Source organism: Suillus subalutaceus (genome assembly GCF_016647625.1).
Source record: "Suillus subalutaceus strain FC151 chromosome Unknown DFJ58scaffold_101, whole genome shotgun sequence".
Lineage (NCBI taxonomy): Eukaryota > Fungi > Basidiomycota > Agaricomycetes > Boletales > Suillaceae > Suillus > Suillus subalutaceus.
In genome coordinates, this window is record NW_024540350.1 from 50,429 (window position 1) to 71,015 (window position 20,587).

The 20,587-nt window shown below is 48.3% G+C and overlaps 5 protein-coding genes across 5 annotated transcripts; 4 read left to right on the plus strand and 1 right to left on the minus strand.

The window, feature by feature from the left end:
* Positions 1 to 4,478: 4,478 nt before the first annotated feature.
* DFJ58DRAFT_802539 (amino acid/polyamine transporter I) lies at positions 4,479 to 7,193 on the plus strand. Its single transcript, XM_041390931.1, is given in 17 exon segments — positions 4,479 to 4,536; positions 4,570 to 4,623; positions 4,682 to 4,710; positions 4,721 to 4,860; positions 4,921 to 4,967; positions 5,028 to 5,082; positions 5,135 to 5,215; positions 5,267 to 5,357; positions 5,468 to 5,558; positions 5,607 to 5,708; positions 5,758 to 5,849; positions 5,897 to 5,959; positions 6,015 to 6,085; positions 6,132 to 6,168; positions 6,219 to 6,366; positions 6,415 to 6,727; positions 6,782 to 7,193. 14 exon segments carry the CDS (start codon positions 4,738 to 4,740, stop codon positions 7,079 to 7,081), a joined length of 1,614 nt encoding a protein of 537 aa, XP_041240722.1. The 5' UTR covers positions 4,479 to 4,536; positions 4,570 to 4,623; positions 4,682 to 4,710; positions 4,721 to 4,737; the 3' UTR covers positions 7,082 to 7,193.
* A 328-nt stretch (positions 7,194 to 7,521) lies between these two features.
* On the plus strand, positions 7,522 to 9,258 carry DFJ58DRAFT_706466 (uncharacterized protein). The gene is made up of 2 exons (XM_041383730.1): positions 7,522 to 7,910; positions 7,965 to 9,258. Exons 1-2 carry the CDS (start codon positions 7,560 to 7,562, stop codon positions 9,039 to 9,041), a joined length of 1,428 nt encoding a protein of 475 aa, XP_041240723.1. The 5' UTR covers positions 7,522 to 7,559; the 3' UTR covers positions 9,042 to 9,258.
* Positions 9,259 to 10,484: 1,226 nt separating this feature from the next.
* DFJ58DRAFT_26927 (uncharacterized protein) lies at positions 10,485 to 12,561 on the plus strand. Its single transcript, XM_041379579.1, has 17 exons — positions 10,485 to 10,609; positions 10,665 to 10,851; positions 10,898 to 10,980; positions 11,031 to 11,040; positions 11,088 to 11,107; positions 11,158 to 11,190; positions 11,237 to 11,333; positions 11,393 to 11,421; positions 11,471 to 11,504; positions 11,560 to 11,592; positions 11,646 to 11,722; positions 11,784 to 11,838; positions 11,886 to 11,954; positions 12,004 to 12,114; positions 12,162 to 12,202; positions 12,254 to 12,285; positions 12,334 to 12,561. The coding sequence occupies exons 2-17, from the start codon at positions 10,722 to 10,724 to the stop codon at positions 12,512 to 12,514; spliced, it is 1,035 nt and encodes a 344-aa protein (XP_041240724.1). The 5' UTR covers positions 10,485 to 10,609; positions 10,665 to 10,721; the 3' UTR covers positions 12,515 to 12,561.
* Positions 12,562 to 13,984: 1,423 nt separating this feature from the next.
* Positions 13,985 to 14,927, plus strand: DFJ58DRAFT_853000 (uncharacterized protein; the record flags this gene model as incomplete). Its single annotated transcript, XM_041393839.1, has 5 exons — positions 13,985 to 14,308; positions 14,359 to 14,420; positions 14,476 to 14,548; positions 14,603 to 14,629; positions 14,682 to 14,927. The coding sequence occupies exons 1-5, from the start codon at positions 14,276 to 14,278 to the stop codon at positions 14,925 to 14,927; spliced, it is 441 nt and encodes a 146-aa protein (XP_041240725.1). The 5' UTR covers positions 13,985 to 14,275.
* Positions 14,928 to 18,447: 3,520 nt separating this feature from the next.
* On the minus strand, positions 18,448 to 19,375 carry DFJ58DRAFT_731200 (uncharacterized protein; the record flags this gene model as incomplete). Its single annotated transcript, XM_041386008.1, has 3 exons — positions 18,448 to 18,577; positions 18,645 to 18,999; positions 19,051 to 19,375. 3 exons carry the CDS (start codon positions 19,373 to 19,375, stop codon positions 18,448 to 18,450), a joined length of 810 nt encoding a protein of 269 aa, XP_041240726.1.
* Between the last annotated feature and the right edge of the window lie 1,212 nt (positions 19,376 to 20,587).

A 20,587-nucleotide genomic window follows, 5' to 3' on the forward strand; every position in this document is an offset into this window, starting at 1 on the left:
TTGCACGAGATGTATCTCCTCATTCTGACAAATATCATGCCCAGGGATACATCTACCCATATGCAGCATTCGCCGAAACTGCGTTCCACGAAGCTAGCGAGATTTCGCTCAGTAATGAGACAAATACTAGGCACAGCTGAACCCCTTCCTTTAGCTTCCCTGAACGCCATGAGGCGCCATTTTCCAACTCCGGAGGATAATTTCGACGTCGAGCTTGTGGTAAAAAGCATGGGGTCCCTCCTCAGCGGCACCACCAACCCAGATTCACCGATTCGACCACTTCATGCATCCTTCCGCGATTTTCTAACGGACAAATCATTCAGTGGAGAGTTTTTCATCGACCTGTCAAGGGCGCAACACGACCTTGCATTCGCATCGCTTCGGGTGATGGAACACAGTCTTCGCTTCAACATCTGTGATTTGAAGTCGTCATATTTGCCTAATAGGGAAGACCCGGGTCTACAAGAACGAGTCCGAAAATGCATCCCCTTACATCTGTCATATTCATCTCGATTTTGGACGTCACACGTACGAACCACAGCCTTTGACAAGGAACTCGCGAAAGAAGTGAAATTGTTATTCGACCACGAGCGGCTGTTTTTCTGGCTCGAGTTACTCGCCTTGATCGAGGCGCTGGGCGGTGCAGTTTCTGCCCTTCCGCTCATTCCCCCGTGGCTAAAGGTGACTACATTGCTACTAAGTGCCAGATAAAGTGCTCATGCGTAAACATAGGGTCATCCCAAATTCAAAGATGTCTTGTTGACTGCAATGGACGTACAGAGGTTCATTCAAGTCTTCGGGGGCATCATTTTGCACAGCACAGCACATCTGTATGTATCAGCGCTCCCATTCGCGCCCGCCAACTCTCCGCTGTCGAGAAGGTTTTCTGAATGGTTTCCGAATACTCTTCGTGTGGCATTCGGACGTGACGTGAACTGGCCAGCTGTTCAGACCGTGCTCAGGGGGCACACTCATTCAGTTTTGTCGGTCTCATTCTCGCCGGATGGCACTCTCATCGTCACTGGTTCTTTTGATCACACTGTTCGGCTGTGGGATGCAGCGACGGAGGAGCCAATCGGGGAGCCCATGCGGGGGCACACTGAATCAGTCAACTCGGTCTCATTCTCGCCAGACGGCACTCGCATCGTCACTGGTTCTTTTGATCACACTGTTCGGGTGTGGGATGCAGCGACGGGGAAGCCAGTCGGTGAGCCCTTGCGGGGGCACACTGAATCAATTAACTCGGTGTCGTTCTCGCCGGACGGCGCTCGTATCGTCTCTGGTTCTTTTGATCACACTGTTCGGGTGTGGAATGCGGCAACGGGGGAGCCAGTCGGTGAGCCCTTGCGGGGACACACTAAATCAGTTAACTCGGTGTTGTTCTCACCGGACGGCGCTCGTATCCTCACTGGTTCTTCGGATAACACTGTTCGGCTATGGGATGCAGGGACGGGGGAGCCAGTCGGTGAGCCCCTGCAGGGGCACACTGATTCAGTTAACTCTGTCTCGTTCTCGTCGGACGGCACTCGCATCGTCACTGGTTCTTCGGATTACACCGTTCGGCTGTGGGATGCAGGAACAGGGGAGCCAGTCGGTGAGCCCTTGCCAGGGCACATTTCTTCAGTAAGGTCGGTCTCGTTCTCGCCGGACGGCACTCGCATCATCACTGGTTCTTCGGATTACACTGTTCGACTGTGGGATGCAGGGACGGGGGAGCCAGTCGGTGTGCCCTTGCGGGGGCACACTGCTTCAGTAAACTCGGTGTCGTTCTCGCCGGACGGCACTCGCATCGTCACCGGTTCGGAGGATAAGACTGTTCGGCTGTGGGATGCAGGAACAGGGGAGCCAGTCGGTGAGTTGCTGGGGCATATTTCTTCAGTAAGGTCGGTCTCGTTCTCGCCGGACAGCACTCGCATCGTCACTGGTTCGGAGGATAAGACTGTTCGGCTGTGGGATGCAGGGACAGGGGAGCCAGTTGGTGAGCCCTTGCTGGGGCACACTGATTCAGTAAACTCGGTCTCGTTCTCGCCAGACAGCACTCGCATCGTCACTGGTTCGGAGGATAAGACTGTTCGGCTATGGGATGCAGGGACGGGGGAGCCAGTTGGTGAGCCCTTGCGGGGGCACACTGATTCAGTAAACTCGGTCTCGTTCTCGCCGGACGGCACTCGCATCGTCACTGGCTCGGGAGATAAGACTGTTCGGCTGTGGGATGCAAGGACGGGGGAGCCAGTCGGTGAGTTGCTGGGGCACATTTCTTCAGTAAGGTCGGTCTCGTTCTCGCCGGACGGCACTCGCATCGTCACTCGTTCTTTGGATGGCACTGTTCGGCTATGGGATGCAAGGACGGGGGACCCAGTCGGTGAGCCCTTGCGGGGGCACACTCGTTCTGTTTGGTCGGTGTCGTTCTCGCCGGACAGTACTCGCATCGTCACTGGTTCTTCGGATGACACTGTTCGGTTGTGGGATGCAGGGACAGGGGAGGCAGTCGGTGAGCCCTTACAGGGGCACACTCGTCCAGTTTGGTCGGTCTCATTCTCGCCGGACGGCACTCGCATCGTCTCTGGTTCGGGAGATAAGACTGTTCGGCTGTGGGATGCAGGGACAGGGGAGCCAGTTGGTGAGCCCTTTCGGGGGCACACTCATTCAGTTTGGTCGGCCTCGTTCTCGCCGGACGGTACTCGCATCGTCACTGGTTCTTTGGATAAGACTGTTCGGCTGTGGGATACAGGGACGGGGGAGCAAGTCGGGGAGCCCTTGAGGGGGCACACTGATTCAGTAAATTCGGTCTCGTTCTCACCGAACGGCACTCGCATCGTCACTCGTTCTTCGGATAGCACTGTTCGGCTGTGGGATGCAGTAATGAGTCAGCCATCGCAACAGCGCACCAAGTCAGATCATTCAGCATTATCAGATGACCGTCGTGCAATCGATGCCACCACTGCCATGACATTGAGCAATCATTCCATTTGCTTTTCGCCCAACTCCATCCATGCGCTGCGCAACACTTCTCAGATAACGGGGGGAGCATCCTATGACGACCGCAGTTCGACCCCCATTTTCCTGAATGTTGACAGCGGATGGGTGGTAGGACCCAAACATCGGCTCTTATTCTGGGTACCACCCGCTTCTCGACACTTATTCTATAATCCTGGGACTGTATTAGTGATACCCAGAGGTCCTGAGCTTGATTTGAGCCGCATGGCACATGGACAACACTGGCAAAAGTGCCAAGAGGAGTGAGTCTCCTCAATGTCCTTTCCGTTACCCGCACGTACTGAAATCAACACTTGCAGACCTTAGTACTGTGATGATTGTATTCTAGCGATTTGACGTTTTTTGTTCGACATTTCAGATATAACTTGAATGTAACGTGTACAGTGGATCATACTTTCGATTTTAGTCTATCCAGTCCGAGTTCAGGTTATCCGAGCGAATGATTTACTGAAGAGCTGACTGTGTGACTCTCATGATGTCCGTGCTGGTTCGTGAGGGCACGTAACAACGGACAATGCATGTCGATTTCGTCAGAGATGCGGTTGCGTGTGCGTCATGGATTGTCTGAAAGTGGTGCATAGCATCGGTGCTTCCTCATAGCTGACTGAGAAAGAAGGACATCGTTATTGCGGTCATCTGTGGCCGTTCAAGTTCCTGTTGTACTGAGTACATCCAATGGGCTTAAAATAGGGCGGGACGAAATATGTAGTTCATAGCAAGTGTTCACTGTATAGTACAGCATGTAATCGCGATATCCATGACGAAGGCGGTGGGAATGAGAGCACCATAAAAACGATGCGTGTAAGGATGTTGTAAACTGTGAGGTATGAAAAAACAGCTGGAGGAAAAGAAGGCACTGAGCAAGAGCAAGCGAACGGGGGATGAAATTGAAGCAATACGAAGGAACATGAGAGGTTCCGGCATTATAGAGAAGATTGAATTGACGGTGATATTGGACACAAGTGCATCAGGGTGTCATAACGGATGTCTTCGTCAAGGAGCTTTTCGACAGTGGGTTTCCGGAGAGTCAACAGGAAGAGTCTAAAGACTACAGTTGACTTCCGTAAGTCTGCATTGAATTCGTGATAGATGTGTGACATTGCTTATGAGGCTAGGAGAAGCAGACTGCGACTCGTGGAAGCTGCTGGGAGGGCGTTCATAATACAGTCACTACGCGCGTATGAGTCAACACACACAGGCCTGGAGTCCTTGGTCGCAAATCGTAGTGATTGGATGGTGCATATTAACGAATCCCGTGGTGCGATACGTGATGCACGGATGCTGACTAAGTAAATGTGACTGTGACTGTGCGGTAATAGGCTCGACAGTCAAAGTTTACGATTCGATGACAATTTTGATTCTTGAAAAAAGGTGAATCGTGGGTGAATCGGCTCCCAACAGGTTTGGAATCAGTGTCGCTGATAGTTGTTAGTCCCAACTGTGAACGTCACTGATTCCAAACCTGTTCAACTTGCCCACATATGCCAACTTCCTCGCTGATCTGAGTCCGGATGTTCCACCAAGTAGACCACCTAAAACCTCCTAAAACGGACACTGGGCGTCCGTAGGTTGGGCATCACTTCGGTCAATTTCCGTTTGGATCGCAGACCAGGTTATATCATATAGGTATTCTCGGGGCTTCTCGGTCATAATGTGGATTTTACTGAGGGTAATTCTCTCTTAGTACGCGCCGTAACTTATTCGGAATCGCCCACTTGCAGAGACTTGCAGTGATACGATATGGTTGCCAGAGCTCCTGCGACCATGACTTCGAAGCGGCACCTGCAACTGGACGCCGATGAGACTGTTCTCGCCAAGCTAGGATACAAGCAGGAGCTTCGCAGGGAATTTACCCCACTAGAGGTGCGCTTGATATCAGACTCTTTCGTGTATGCGACACGGCCCAATCTGACAGTTGTACAGGTGTCTGGACTTGCATTCAGCTATATAGGTGTGCTCTCTAGTATAGCGTAAGTCGCCACTGAGACTCGAGCCGATTGACATTACTCCACTGATGAAAATCTATTCAGCTCCATGCTCTTCTATGCCATACCAAATGGTGGACCTGTCGCTATGGTTTGGGTGGTAAGCTTTCATCATACGTGGGGATCACTTTGTAAAGCTTCTATCTGTGCAGTGGGCAATTGTTGGCCCTTTCATCATGTGCATCGGGCTGGCAATGGCGGAGCTTGCGTCAGCAGCACCTACTTCTGGAGGTGTATGTACTTTGTGCCGTCACTGTTTCACGCTTGCTCATCATGAAGTCTAGCTATACTATTGGACTTATTCACTTGCTTCTCCACGGTGCCGGAATTTTCTGTCGTGGATAGTTGGTTGTACGTCTTGCATCTCGATATGGCGTGCATCCCGTTCTGATATCTGCAGATTCGAATACCATACAGACTATCACTGGAGTCGGTAAGACGATTCTCATTTTTTCAACAGTCTGCCTCTGATCGCATGGGGATAGCTTCCGTAAACTGGGCTTGCGCAATCCAAATCGCAGCAGCGATCAGTATTGCCTCCGACCAAGCATATACGACTACCAACGAGCAGCTCTAGTCAGCCCACCCTCTTCTATGCATGATATCTCTTAACGGGTGCCACAGCGGTATATACGCAGCTTTGGCCCTGTCACATGCCGTCCTCGTGAGCCTCGGTACCAAAGTCTTGGCACGACTGCAGAGACTATACACGTTTGTGAATTTGTGGTAGGTGTTGTATACTCGTTCGTGATCATTGCTTGAAGTTCTCCGGCAGCCTCTGCTTCATAGTCATTATTGCACTTCCGATCGCAACGCCACCCGAATACCGAAACAGTGCAAGTTTTGCGCTAGGGAGCTTCATAAACTGTATGTATCCTCTTCTGATTACAATCGCGGCTCACCGTCAGTTATAGTGGCCGGCTGGCCATCTGGATTCGCACTTATCTTGAGCTTCATGGCTCCTCTTTATTCAGTAGGTTAGACCCTTTTTTTTCCCAAATTGTCACTTCATGACCACTTTTAACCCGTCAGGGGGTTATGATGCCAGCGTCCACATGAGTGAGGAGGCCTCAAATGCTGCTACTGCGATACCATTGGCAATCGTAAGTAACGCTAGAAAGTGTCCGATTTTGTGTTTACCCCAGGTAGATCAGTTCTATTGCTGTGTCGATCGTCCTTGGTTGGGGTATGTGGAACGACGTGTCACTCTGAACTGGATGACATTTTCTTCTCCAGGAATCAATGTCTCCCTTGCCTTTTGCATGGGTACTGACCTCGAAAGCGTCCTAAATAGCCCTGTCGGCCAGCCTATGGCGCAAATCTTGTACACGTCGTTTGGGCGGAGGGGGGCCTTGGCTCTGTGGTGTCTCATTATCTCAACGCTGTACGTTTTAGCGGCACGTGGCACACCCATAGCCTAATCACAGAGTAGGTATATAGTGACATCGAACTCCCTCCTGGTCGGCTCTCGCCAGACATTTGCATTTGCTCGTGATGGAGCCCTCCCATTCTCACGATATTTGTACCGGATCAATGGCTACACGAAAACACCTGTCAATACGGTTTGGTTCGACACCGTCTTTGTTCTGGTGGTTGGACTTCTTGCGTTCGTGAGCACCGAGGCCATCAATGCGGTGTTCACCATTGGTCTCACTGCGTCGTATGTCTCTTACATAACGCCGATCACAACCCGCTTTGCGTTCAAGAACGATTTTAAACCCGGCCCATTTCATCTTGGGAAACTAGTGAGTTGATATATCGGGATGCATTTGCCATTCCTGAATTAATATACCCTGCAGAGCTTTCCGGTCGCTGCGATAGCTGTGTCGTCGATGGTCTTCATGATCATCGTTTTCTTCTTTCCTTCGACCCCGCAAACGACTGCACAAGAGATGAACTATACAGTTGTGGTCCTTGGAGGGTACATGACCCTTGCGATTTTTTGGTATTATTGTCCGGTGTATGGAGGCGTCCATTGGTTCAATGGACCCGTAGCCAACCTCACACCGTCTATGGAAGATGGACGCAGAGATGTAAATTCCGTGTCGGAGAAGGAACAACGTGATGCAGAACTCTCTGTTTCAGTGGTGGAAGTATGAGTAGTGTTGGCGCACTGTCGTGAAGTTGTCGGTATTCAAAAATGACATGTATTTCAACAGATTTCAATGCAAAAATCTCAAGCCTTCTGTGCATCAGAGCTTTGCACAATCATCTCCGTTTCTATTCCCTCTGCACTTGTATAATTGGTTGTGTTTCTGTTTCTAGCAGCATTGTAAGGGAACAGACAGACTCGCGGAGAGGGGTAGGCAAAGAAGGACGAGGGCCTGGTCTATATTACGGTACCGTATTGGTAGTTTGCTATTCAGCACTACCGGTTGTTACTGTTACTGTCACATGAAAACCAACGAGGATTCGTCGGAGACATGCTCCGGATGATGGTCAAGGTGCCCAGTCGGGTATGTAACCTGGCAGCTGCAAATGTGGCTGTGCGGCTGATTCGGTAATTAGTTCGGGCCTCAGACTGGGTTGTTTCCTTCGACCCTTGTGCTACACAAATTGAATACGCAGTGAGGACTCATGGAGGCCGAGTTCTCCGTCGAAAGCGTTGAGGATCAACACGAAGCCAACACGCCTCAAAACGCCCACAGCGAACAAAGATGCAGCGACGTTCCGACTACCTCAACGCTCAAGTTGCCAGCGTCTACTCGCTGTATGGTCATTATACCTGAACTCCGGCGGAAGATTTTTCAGCTGGTCCGTGACACTCCTGTGGAGTTTTGGGATATTAAGACACTCCTGGCACTTGCCTTGACGTGCAAGTCATTCAGTGGGGTTGCACTAGACCTTTTGTGGCAAAACCTGGATGGCTTTGAACCACTTATCAGATGTCTCCCGCAAAGCCTATGGGAATGGGAGGGACGAAAATTGGTAGGTAAAGCTTTTGCTCACAATGAGAGTATGCCAGTTCACTCCATTTGCCAGGTATTTCGAAGAACCATGACCTTCGACGACTGGTCTATCTTTTGCAAATACAACCATCGTGTCCGTTCATTCAGAACAAATTGCATTCTAACGGTCGCCGGTACCGAATTTTGGCGTGCCCTTAGCTGTGCTCCCTTCCCCCTTCCCTTGCTCCCCAACTTGATGTCTCTTACGTGGGATCTGCTTGCCACTGATATATTTATGTATATCTGGTTGTTTGTCACTCCGAAATTAGCGAGGCTCGATATCACCACCCGCATCTTTGGTCCATCCGAACACTCCGTCTTGTCATGTATCTCGATGATGTGCCCCTCTGTCTCGCATTTCAGCTTTTCTTCGTCCGCAGATTCAGAAGACACATCAACTGCATTGCAATGTTGGTCTCGCCTAACATCGGTGACCACTAGAAGAGTTTCGGAGGCGGCCATACTCCACTTGTTCAAGTTGCCTTCACTCCGAGTTCTGAAGTTTCATCTACCACCAATTCCTATGTCTGTGGATACCAAAAAGCTCCTGCAGGGCTCTATGCTCTGTGCATTGCAAGAACTGACTGTAGTATGCAGCAGTCTGGTGCTCGTAGATGCTTTTTTCGAGAGCCTCTTCATCGCTCCAAAATTAATATGCTTCCATACCATTGGGTGGGTGGATTCTGCCCGAGGCTTGCCGGCTTCGATTTCCCGTGTATCTGATACATGTGCGCACAACTCACTGGAGCAGATACAAATCTTCATCACCGATCGGCTTACTGATCACAAGACTTCAATCAGACTGGCAGTGTTTAAACCGCTCTTTGCATTTCGCAAGCTCGACTTCGAAGCGTACCACCACTATGTTGTACGATGGGACGATTCTGTCCTTTTGCAGATGGCTAGGGCCTGGCCCCTCCTGGAAGAGCTACACTTCATCAAACATGGCCATTCGAGTCACGGAATCACTCCAAATGCCTTCATTTCGTTGTTGCAACATTGTCCCCGTTTAGTCTCGGTTGCCGTTATCATGAATTGGTCCACAATAGACGGATGTGAGATCTCTCCTGATGTTCCGTACCAAGGATTTGCACACAAGGCGCTGTCTTGAGCATTCTTTGGCAGTCCAAGAATTCACCATCCGACAAGGATTGCTGCCTTTATTTCAGCCGTCGCGCCCAGAGTGGGATTAGTTGCTTCATGGATTCAAGGATCTAGGGACCACCCAAACTTTGAAAAATACTCTATCAGGTGGAAAGTCGTCCAGGATTTTGTCAAGTCTTTCTCTATGGTCCGCGAGCAGGGGAGGAGATTGATGCTGGTTGCAGGTGAAGGTGTTGACGATTGTGGGATTGAAGGTTCACACAACCACATTGGAATTGCGCCTCTAGTACAGGAAAGCGAAGATAGAAATGCGGTCGTCGGTGGAGGTGGGGAGGTTTACGAGGATAGTGGAAACGAGAGCAATTCAGAGTATGTGTCTAGTGATGAAGACTCGTAGGAGGGATTTTAATCATCATGCGGACCAATTCTCCGGACCCTCGTAAGCTGTGGTCTAGCTGTAGACCATTGAAATGCACTTCAGAGTACAGACGACTAGTACAGAGGACGGCAACGACGACATTGGTTTGCATCCTCTTGTAGCTTTTTGTGCTCCACAGCTTCGTCAATTTATTCGATGGGTCAAATCGCCGCCAGGACTATGCCCGGTGCCGCAAAGAGTGTTTGCTTCCCAGAGTCAAGCTCCTGGTGGACACCAGTAAGTTCTACAGGATCGTTGACGTCTGCTCATAAGTTGTTGGCACTGATTGCATGAGACAGTGGTGTCTCACGAGTATTGGCTCGCGATGAGGTTGTGATCTCTATTGCTTGTCCATGAAGCTTTGAAACATAAGCTTGAAGTTTGAATTTAAAGCCTGCTTCAGAGAATGGCTTAGTGATGAGTTAGTAACTGTTGAACGTTTGAATGTTGATCGGTTGAGCTTCGTAATTGAAACCCCGCTCTTCAACTTACCATGTACTACCAGTCTACCACCTGCCACTTAGTCTGTGCTGACAATGACCAGGAAGGATAGTATCGAGGAATTGTACATATTATTCGATGATATTCTCTTTCACGTCAATTATCCCCGGTAACTCTCTTACGCATAACACAATCACGACGAGCATTCGAAATTAAAATTACTGATTTCTGCCATTCTGCCCATCATACTAGGTTTCAAAACAGTGATCCATGCTACGTGAGAGACAGGCTTTCTCGGCTGTACCGCTCCAACGTTCTCTACTTCTTTGCCAGGCCCATTTCGGAGCCCCAGTGTAGGAAAGACTTTTCCACAAGTGGCATTAGCCATCTTACTGATGTATGTGGACATCGTACTTACGTCGCTCTATGATTACAGGCCCCCGTAGTCTCCGGAAAAGTAGGGTTCATCAGCCTTGACTGCATAACCAAAGACAGCACTGCGATGGATACTGTAAATAACCGCGACCCTATCCCGTTCCCATTGTCAACGGCAGCGGTTCTGAGGGCAGGGGAGTAATCCCATTTACGACACTTGACCTTCTCACTCAGTAGCCTGCTTCAGCCTGTTCGTGATCGAAATGCGTTCCTGCGTTTTACGTATGCGGACTGGCCTTTAGTAAGGCTTCTTAGGAAGTCAACCGATAAAATTCCGTCAAGTTGAGAACGTTTGATGATATCAAAATTTACGAGTAATTCTCACATACAGCACAGCCATACCATATACTGCTGCACAGAGGTATGTAAGCCTGTCAACGTTGCTGGTGGTTCATGTATCTGGAATACCCTGCGGGCAAGCCTTACCTGTGCATGGTCCCGGAAGTGATGCATGATCTATCTGATTCGGATCAATGCGAATTTCGTGCCTGTGCTATGGGAAGAGTTAATGTCAGCACTATAAGTATGTGCCTATATGATGCTAGCCCACTTAGCTCTAGCGTCTTCAGCGGACGGCATCAGGCAGTCGTTATTTCAGCTTCGTTCAGGATGGGTCATTGTGTGGGTCTCAACAGACTGTCAAACTGTCGCAGTGCGTACCCTGTTTCACTTACCATCCATCACTTGCTCATTCGAATTCAGTATGTCGAAGGTAGTTAGATTGTTACTTTGTCCTGCACAACTGAATTCCTGTGACAGTTATGGCCGCAACGGCTTTGGTAAGAAGCAACAAATAACATGGTTGAACCATGACCAAATTCTTTTCCAGCTATTCGACTTCTGCATCACTTTCGACTCAGAGGTTAGCGTTTTTCAGTGGCCATATGTAAACACTAACATAATGTCAGGTTCGCTGGACATGGGGGAGAAAGTGGGGGATTGTGAGGATAGCCTTTGTTATTTCTCGCTATGTGCCGATTCTGTGTGTCGCTATGTACCTATATTGTGGGTATTCACGATAGTCTGTCTACTTCTCGCTCTTCACTGATGCCTCCCTCTCGTAGACACCGTCAAGTCAACTCACAGAGGAATTGTAAGCGTTACTTATTGTGACAGAGTTCAAGTACCTGATGGTATCTCAGCCAAATCCTGGGGTATTCATTGCTGTAAATGGCAGTTGCGTGTTTAAAAACCTTACTTCAAAGCTCTAAATGCTCAACGTCTTTGCTAGCCATCACCACCTTAGGTTCTGCTGCTGCTGATGGTCAGTTTCAACACCATGTCAAGTGGCTTTCCTCCCCGTGACTTCTTGTTCAGTGTTGCTCGTGGCAAGGACGTACGTGTTTTGTGGGGGTGAAAAGAGGATCTTGATCGCGATATCATTGTTTGGCACGGTGACCTTGGTCCTTCCTCTCGGCCATTTTCTTGCTGCTCAAATATCAAACATTATTTTAGGCTACAATCGCAGCTATATTAACAATTATAAGCGTCGTTGCGAGTAAATCCACAAGTCTGTATTCCCCATTCCACATTTCTTCTGCTCACTCCATATTCTAGATCCCGAGTGTGGTGCATGGGAGGGACAACAAGGCATCATTTATGGTTTGTACATGATCTTTCAGCTTGGTACGTAGCATCTCGATGATTTCGTGCAGCGTTCACTATCCTCCGTCAGTGTTGATGTTCCTGACGCTCTACAAACGCTTCAAATTTTACCAAATGGAGAATAGTCCGATAGTTGCTACTATATATCGGGACGGCGTGTTTTACATGTTGTGCATAACTCGTGAGTCATGTAGATTTTTGTTAGGAACACGGCCTCAACTCGTACAGTGTTATCGGTGATGGATTGGGTCGCCATTCTTATGCATCCTGTGAGTAGCTTGCCTTCAGCTGTATGATAAGCTTCTAAATAGGTTGCTCAGTTATCATATACTCGTCGTTTCTATGGAGCAGGGTAAACCCTATCATGGCTAATTTAATGTCTAATACTGAGTCAGACAAGCCTGCAGACAGTTGTGCGCAGTGTTCTTGCCTCACGCATCTTGTTCAATCTACGAGCAGCGAACGAATCACGGGATGTCGTTATAAACTGGTCGGTTGCCTCGGGGATGATTTTTGCTCAACCGATCCAAACAGCATCCTGTGTGGATCATCTAGAGCTGTGGAATAATACAGACCCGTGACTTATTTTAATCATAGTTCTTTGTTAGACTTGGACCCAACATATGCTCGTTCATTCTTGCTTTTTTGTATGCCTTCCCAATAATCTTGCCGTTCCAGTGTCTCGAACTTCGGCATCAGAACTCCCCGGTGGACGACAAGGCTAGGTTGACATCATCGGGTGTTTGTTTGAAAGGTGAATAGATATAATGAGCCTGTAAAATCATGAACTGGGCACTGCCATGGAGCGAGGAGGCGAAGGGGACTCCCAGGGATTCCATCACCTCTTCGTTCCATGGCATAAATGCAGGTCGCACCCTCGTCGCGAAGAGTTAAAAATGCTGTGTGCAACCTGCAGTGATCAGCGAGCGCTATGGTAGACGTTGGAATAAGATTCCGATGTTGCTCACTGTTGCGTGAGAACCGCTGTATCATCATCGATACCTAGAAACGTTACTGGAGAGAAAGATGTCATAAGAACAGGATGTGTCCCAATATCGGTGCTAATCAGGCCAAGGACTCACAACGATACGTTGCTGCCCGATATCTTCGAGTTAAGTAGCTAGAAGCGCTATTTCGAAAATCAGTTGTGATCACATCATTTGAATGTAGCTTACGGGCGATCCGTCACTACTGGTCTCTTGAAATCAGAGGGCTTCGATTGTGCCCATTTATTTGACGCAGTTGCGAATATTGAGAGTGAGAATATTCGAGTTACGAAAATTTACGCCATGACTGACCTGGTGTGCCGCCTAGCGGAAATTGTCGTCACTCCAACATCCGTTGATACAGGGAATATCAACATCAATGACAGCGTTTTGGGGAATTCAATGTCCGTATTAGAAACGATTAAGCGATCTCGCCGTGAGTGTAACCTCAGGAGTTTGTTGCCTTGCACGTTAGTGAACTCCCATACACAGGGTTTCTATATGAGTTCGATGGGAAATATTTGAGTGGATTGCGAGAGATCTACATAGATGAGTGAAGGAATGGAGGTCAATGCCCTCCTGAGGAAGTCGTGGTATTCAAAGTATATGTCGGACATACTTTTATACACAACTGGGACAAAGCGAGGTTGAGGAGTGGCTCAGCGCTCATCAATGGGGGAGAGTAACAAAGGGGAGTCCGTTGACAGCGGAGTGGCACTCCTTACACGTACCTTTCGACTGGATATTGATGTCTGGTCTGAGCCCATGGTGTGAGGAATCTGAGGATGTATGTAGCTTGAGAATGTTTGGGTGATGGGTACTGGTCGTAGACATATACTACGATATACCCCCAACCAAACATTCTCCAGCGCAGAACATATGCAATTTGGCGAGTGCATCATGATTGGTGAGACCGAACCTTGCTCTTTGAGGAGCAGTAAGGTTGGTTGAACTTGAACCCCTGTGAGAAACGGTCCTAGCCATATCTACGGCAAACGACGAAAATGTTAGTTATATACCAATAATATTGCGATAACTACGCAAATCGATAAATTGAAAAGTGCGGTTGATCCATTGAGCAAAGATCCGTTGAACATTGGTTGAACATGCTGAAATTTTTTCAACTTTGACTTGACTTTGCTCAATATTTGAATGTTTGAACATTCTTGCGCATCAGCTGCGCACGCACCATCACTCATGCGATGACGTCGATATGCAGTGGACCAATTATGATATATATTGGGACATTCCATCCATACTCGGTTCACCTCAGCTTTCTTCTTCCCTTCCATCATCTCGTCCTCCTCTCAGCAAAATCTCGCTGTTGACCTCAACCATCCTGGTACCGTCTGATGCATGATTTTCTCGCTTAGCCACTGCACTAACAAGATAAGTACTAGACCTTTTCACGGCCTAATCCATCTGCTGATCCCACCCACTCGACCGTAGTCATCCAAGTAAGTGCTATTTACGGCGCATATATGCACACATTTCGAACATTGTGAGTTATCTGACATTGTCAGGTTCATTTACTGACTGTTTTACATCATCGCTAGCTCACTACCGTTGTCCCGATTATCGACACGTCCAGCGGCTTCAACAGATACACCGTTACAAGACAGTCGATTGGTGAGTTCCATTAAAAGCTACCCAATATACTTTAACTGATATCTATTGCCGTAGAAACACGAGAATGAGGCAGTTGTCATTGTAAGTACTGTCTGCTTGCCTGGCAAGCACATCTAACAATGATTTGTTTCAGTTAAGGACTCCCATGTACCAGAAGCTGGTGGGCTACGTCATCCTGACGCACGGGTGGGGGTGCCAGTGGTATATAGAGTACACTTTTATTGCATTTGTAATTTTTTCGCAATACAATTGTTTTTGGTCGATTTGGGTTGATGTGCGAATATGCAAAAGGTCAATTGGGAGCTACTACAATATACTAGAATCTACGCTACGCAAACACGCTCGATTCTGCAATATCTCGCTCGATGCGAGTCGCTGAAAATATCATATAAGTCTCATCCGTCTCCCCAAATCGACGCAAATATTGTCGCGATATTTCGGTCGTTTTCCGTTGATACGGCTAGGACCGTTTCTCACTGGGCTTGAACGTCCGCTCGGAATGGACCGGGAACTCAGATACAGTTGACGCAAAACCGCGCTGTCTTTGTCTTCTTCTTCAAATGTTCATTCATACGCTCCACTCGCACGACATACATGTTTTTTCGCGCCCACTATTTCGTTACGCAAGCTCAAGACTCAAGGAACAGTAACGATTCGGACTCGGACATGGTCTAGACCCGCTGCTAGATATCTGCTTGTTATGTCAAATGTCATAACAGATTTGATACCTAGCAGCGATGACTCGGACGACGGCGTAGAGTGGCCCAACGCTCATCAACGACCATATAAACACGATACAAAGGGCCTGGTCAGGGATTCCGTTCCTGTTATCAGTGGATCTGCACCCTTACTTACGCATACCAAAGTTTTTATTAGATATTGGATTTTGCTCTCAAGTTAGCGTCTGGACTCGGAGCCCGTGGGGATTGCATGGGGAACGTGTAAAGCTTAAAGCGTGTTGGTTTATAACATCATCATCATTATCAAAACTTCGTAGTGGGGCTGGCTGGCCAGTCTTGAGATTGCGAATATTGGTTCCTAATGAAACTCGCAATCGTACTCAAACCAGCAAACGCTGGTATGTAGTCCTTTGGTGAATGCGAAGGCTTGGTCACCGTGCGTTGATGTTTGTATTTGAACGTCCGCTCGGAATGGACCGAGAACTATACAGTTAACTGTAGACCACATCAACAACCACTTGTAGCGCTAAAAAACGAGCACGCTCAAGAAGATAATTCTAATTCTAGATCCAGTCCTCGGAATCTAGAGATGGAATTATTTTAGTGGGCATCAACTCGCTCAAACATCATGATGAATCCCTTGATTTTTCACTCACTCGGATTTTTTTCGTCGATATAACCTCTGACGGGCTTGGTCAAAATCTGCTGGTATGGTCATGCTCAAGGCATTTTTTTCTCTGACCTACCACTAGACGCCACGGCAATCACCCTACGACAGTTTTCCCACTAGCATGGTGCCCTGTATCTGCTGTACTAGGACACGAAAGTGAAGGGAGGCTGTTGCTAGTGATATTACTACCAATCAACGCTCTTCCTCGTCAACCTGTCCAACCCTCGCTCACTCGATGAAGAGGGTTACTTTCCGCTTGCTACTGTCTTGCTGAAAGTATCATGCGGAGAGTATTTCTCTTTGTTGTTGTCGCTTTCATTATATCAGGCGTCCTTGTCAACCTTTTTTCTTTCTTTCTCGTACCTACTGTTGGTACATGCATGCAGGTTACCTGTATTACCCCGTGACTAAAGTGCTTCCTCGTCGACCGTGTCCCTTGAACGCGCTTGAGAATTATTTGCCGTGAGCTACTTGTTTGTCCCGTGCAGGGATTCTGTGTTTGTCGCTGACTTCTACATTTTCATGTCGCCTTGGGATACCTTCGCATGAACGCTTCTTTTGTCGCATTAATTGTATTCTTATGCAAGACCTTGAGCTCGAGACCGATCTGTTTAAACCCGATGTCCGCCTGTACATATGTCATACGAGAATATTTAACAGGCCAAGACCCAGCGGTGTTAGGGACGACGCTGAGCGGGTCAGTGCTCACGGTACAAAGGAGTTCGTTGTCCGTTATTAGAGGAGTTGTATCCCTTACAGTTACATGTACCTTTATATTGACACCTGGAACCTCCGGTCTGGCCCATAGGGAATCGGCAAAGCTTAAAACATATTAGGTCTCATAACATTATCAATATCAAAAAAAACGTGGTAGTGGGGGGTAGTGGGGATCCGATTTGGTGCGTGTGTCGTGTAAAGTGTGTGAATGACTTAGATAAGGATTTAGTTTGAGTACTAGCCTGGTCATAGCGATAACTGTATCCACAAGCCAAACATTCGTCCATTGTTTGGCTGCGAGATACAGTCACGGCGATGAGTTAGCAGTTATACACCGCCCGAACATGCCATGAGGGGGGGGGGGTTCGGGACGGGGGTATGTAATCCTTGGATGAGTGAAAGTATTAAAGGTGAGATTGAAGATAACGTTGAATGTCCGCTCGGAATCGACCGGGAACTGTATAGTAGACCGCTCACGGACCGGCTGTTGAAGAAGAGAATTGATTTCTCTGAGTGGTCCTCAATTGTCGACATCACGACCTCCAATGCCCGGTTGGCCATGATGACACTTTTCTCTCACTGTTCGCCTAGAGGGGGATGTTGATGTCATAGTTGCGTCGATAGGTTGCACAAACTCTGATACGCCACATGGTGACGACATGTTTTTCTCTCACCTGCCGCATTCACGGAGTATTATGTACCCCAGTTGTACTGAGGCGGAGACGAGGATTTCCTTTCTTTGTATAAAATACTATCATCTTTATGTGCTCAGCGCTGCCCGCCAGATGGTTTACATAAACCTGCTGTCTGCATATGCATCATTCAACAGGTCGAGAGATTTGACACCTAGCGGTAATGAAGATAGCGCTACGAGAGCGCTCATGGTACAAATGAGTTTGTTGTCCGTTATCAGAGGAGTTGCACCCCTTACTTACATGCACCCTTACCAATTCCCACTAGTCCCAGGGCAGCATTGTTCAGCAACTATCCGCTATATTACTTGATCACCCTCTAACTAATAGAGGCGCACACTTGACCCAAAGGTACCCCTGCCTAGGTGGGAGCAGGTGATCATTTGCGAACAACATCCAGACTCCCGCCAAAACGCCATTAATGGTGCGCAGATCCCTGAGTGCTATTTGATTCGAGTACTTGCTTACTATGAGTCAGTACTACTACGTTTAAATGAACTTTGTGGCGTAGATAGGCCTAGGGTAAGTGCCCACGTACGACTCGGCGCCTGCAATTTCCTCTCAACACTCAACTACCCACGAGTCATAATACTACTAGCTTGCCTCTCATGAATCGAACAACTCAGCTTGAGAAACGTTTTAACGACATTCTCAGAGGCAGAGATACACGGAGCTATGCTCTACTCCAGAATGGGGTTGCAGTAAGTCTTTACCCTTGTTTCACTTCCTGTTATATTTGATAGGGATGTGCGCCTCAGGTGGTGGGCTCTAGTTTCTCGTGTGCGGTTGGGTCTGGCGGAAGGGCAGGGGCATCCCGGACCAGACACGAGCCACTCCTCAATGCGCGCGTCGAGTGGGACCTCTGAATATTGTGAGCAGCCAATGGTGTCCTTGCCTCTGGACCGCTGGTTCGTGACCAGCGGCCATCGACGTCACTTCAGAATTCTCCATGCGGCATGCATGATCGTCATGAATGCATGGATAGTGTCATGATAGTCAAGATGCGTCCACGAGGATTGTACAAAATTTTCAAGAGGGAAATCGGCAAAGTACAACCAAGCGTACAGGTATATCAACGAAACGCGGTATGAATTCTTTGTCAATTCTCAACGCCACTTGACAAAACGTGTTCTAATAATTCTAATCATAGAATACCAGAGCTCTCAGCTCGATGGATTCCCGAGGCGGCGTTCCCTCTGGAGTGTTCGAGTCTTGGAACCCAGTATGAGGGCTCAACCTCGCCACACTGCCATCCTGTATCGAGTCAAAGCTGAGACCCTTTTAGCATGACGGAAAGCTCTCCAAGTTGCTTTTCTCATTATTTGATAAGAACAAACTCTTCCGGGGTCATCGCATTCATGTATTTCCACTGGTGGTTTGGGTTGTATTTGACTCCGAATGAGTCATTCTCGTGGTCAGGGTATAGAAGAGCGACAGGCACCAAGTCTTTCTCGAAATCGACGCTGCGGAAGTCGCATAGTGCAAGCGGCCAATCTACAGCTGCATGCGATAAAGGACGCCAAAGGTTTATGCTTTGAAAGCGTCTGCGAAGGAGGGAAGGAGCCTCTGTTGGTGGGAGGTGTCTATGAACACCAGCGATGGCCGCCGCAGGCGTGTGGTCCACATGAACAGCGGAGACTGGTTGATTTTGTGGGTTATCGTGTGCCTCGCCTGGGCGACGGCGACGAACAACTGACATGAATAAGTAATCAAAACGTCGATTTAAATCAGTGGTCAACTAACCGTGACCGAATATGACAACCCTGGTCGCTCCCGTAACCCTCTTGATGAGGTCGATGCTCTCAGGGTAGTATTTGCGCTGAATCTCATCATCATTCAAGAAGCTGGCATGCTTCGCCGCTTCTCGCCCATACTGAAATCCGGCATTGTCAAGGTTGTAAAGTTCCTCCTTCCCGCGCACGTCCTCAATTTGCATAGCATGCGGCTCCTGGGTCCAGTTGTAGGGCGGCTTTGTCGTGGTGCTATCTGGGTAGAATAAAATGTAAGGCCGAGAGCCGTCAAGTGGAGCAATGAAGTAGTTGAGGGCGCTGATGGTGTCAGAAGTCATGGTTAATCCGTTAATGCTGGACGTAAAGCGGAATGGAAGCGTCCTTGGTATCATGAGCAAGTCATATTATACTTGTATGTCTTCAAGGGCCGAGGAAGCCGCTTGGCTTACATATCACCTCATCAATGCTGGCCCGCCGATCGATAACGTGGATGAAAAAATTCAATACACCGAATTGCGGGATATCCAAAGTCATTGAGCTTCGAAGCGTACCTTACAGCAGTGTGCGAAACTAATGGCAATTAAATGCGACACCATTGTCACAGGAATAGAGAGATCCTTTGACACCCAGACTTCGAATTACCCAAGGTTCGCAGAAAATCTTCCAAAATATTCGTAAGTTCAATAACACCCATAAGCAGAGACAGCAAACCATAGCAACTTTAGTGGCGACCCAACAGGCAATTAATAAATTAAAGCCAACACCGCAACAGGTGTGGACGGCCATACAAAGTAAGGACCTCCCCCGCACGACTCGGATAAGAGGATTCCTCTAGAAAAATTGACACGGCGGATGCAAGGTAGGCGAATTCTGGAACTTCATCCCTAAAGAGAGGTAATATGTTGTATTGAAGACCAACGGATTATGAAGATAACGGAGCAGCGGTGGGGTTCAAAGAAGCGGGGAACCACAATATATTGATTGCTGCAAGATTCATTCAGAGTTGGACGTCGTTGACAACAAACATATGCACTTGTTACCTTGTAACAGTACGTTCTCACATCGCAGTACTAGTAGTGTAAATGTAAATAAATTCTCACGGGTAGAAAAAGTGGGAACATACAGCCAGTCAACTAGTCACCGGCACCACCTATGGTTGACCTTGTAGGTGCAAGGTAATCTACAATATCCCGGGTGAAACTCCCGGCCCTCAAACGTACCTTCCAGGGCTGACTTAGTTAGCTGCTGGTTGGTAACATCGTTCCACCAAAAAAAATCAAATCAGAAATACGAAGTCAGACTGATGGGAACCTTACACGCTGACGAGTGTGTTGCTGGATGCCTGAGGGAGTGGCATTCATCCTGCGAGCCGCTTGTCATCGCGCTGTCAGTGCTACTACGTTTAAATGAACTTTGTGGCACTGCCGAAGTAGCCCTAGATAGGCCTAGCCTTATAATTAGTAAGTGCCCACGTACGACTCGGCGCCTGCAGTTTTCCTCTCAACACTCAACTACCTACAACGAGTCATATCATTACTAGCTTACATCTC

Coding starts and splice junctions, on each gene's coding strand:
- DFJ58DRAFT_706466 (XM_041383730.1), top strand. CDS start 7,560: ATGGAGGCCGAGTTCTCCGTCGAAAGCGTTGAGGATCAACACGAAGCC. Junction 7,911..7,964: donor AATGGGAGGGACGAAAATTG/GTAGGTAAAGCT, acceptor TCCATTTGCCAG/GTATTTCGAAGAACCATGAC.
- DFJ58DRAFT_26927 (XM_041379579.1), top strand. CDS start 10,722: ATGTATCTGGAATACCCTGCGGGCAAGCCTTACCTGTGCATGGTCCCG. Junction 11,108..11,157: donor TTATGGCCGCAACGGCTTTG/GTAAGAAGCAAC, acceptor ATTCTTTTCCAG/CTATTCGACTTCTGCATCAC. Junction 11,422..11,470: donor AGTCAACTCACAGAGGAATT/GTAAGCGTTACT, acceptor ATGGTATCTCAG/CCAAATCCTGGGGTATTCAT.
- DFJ58DRAFT_802539 (XM_041390931.1), top strand. CDS start 4,738: ATGGTTGCCAGAGCTCCTGCGACCATGACTTCGAAGCGGCACCTGCAA. Junction 5,216..5,266: donor CAGCACCTACTTCTGGAGGT/GTATGTACTTTG, acceptor CATGAAGTCTAG/CTATACTATTGGACTTATTC. Junction 5,559..5,606: donor ACTACCAACGAGCAGCTCTA/GTCAGCCCACCC, acceptor CGGGTGCCACAG/CGGTATATACGCAGCTTTGG.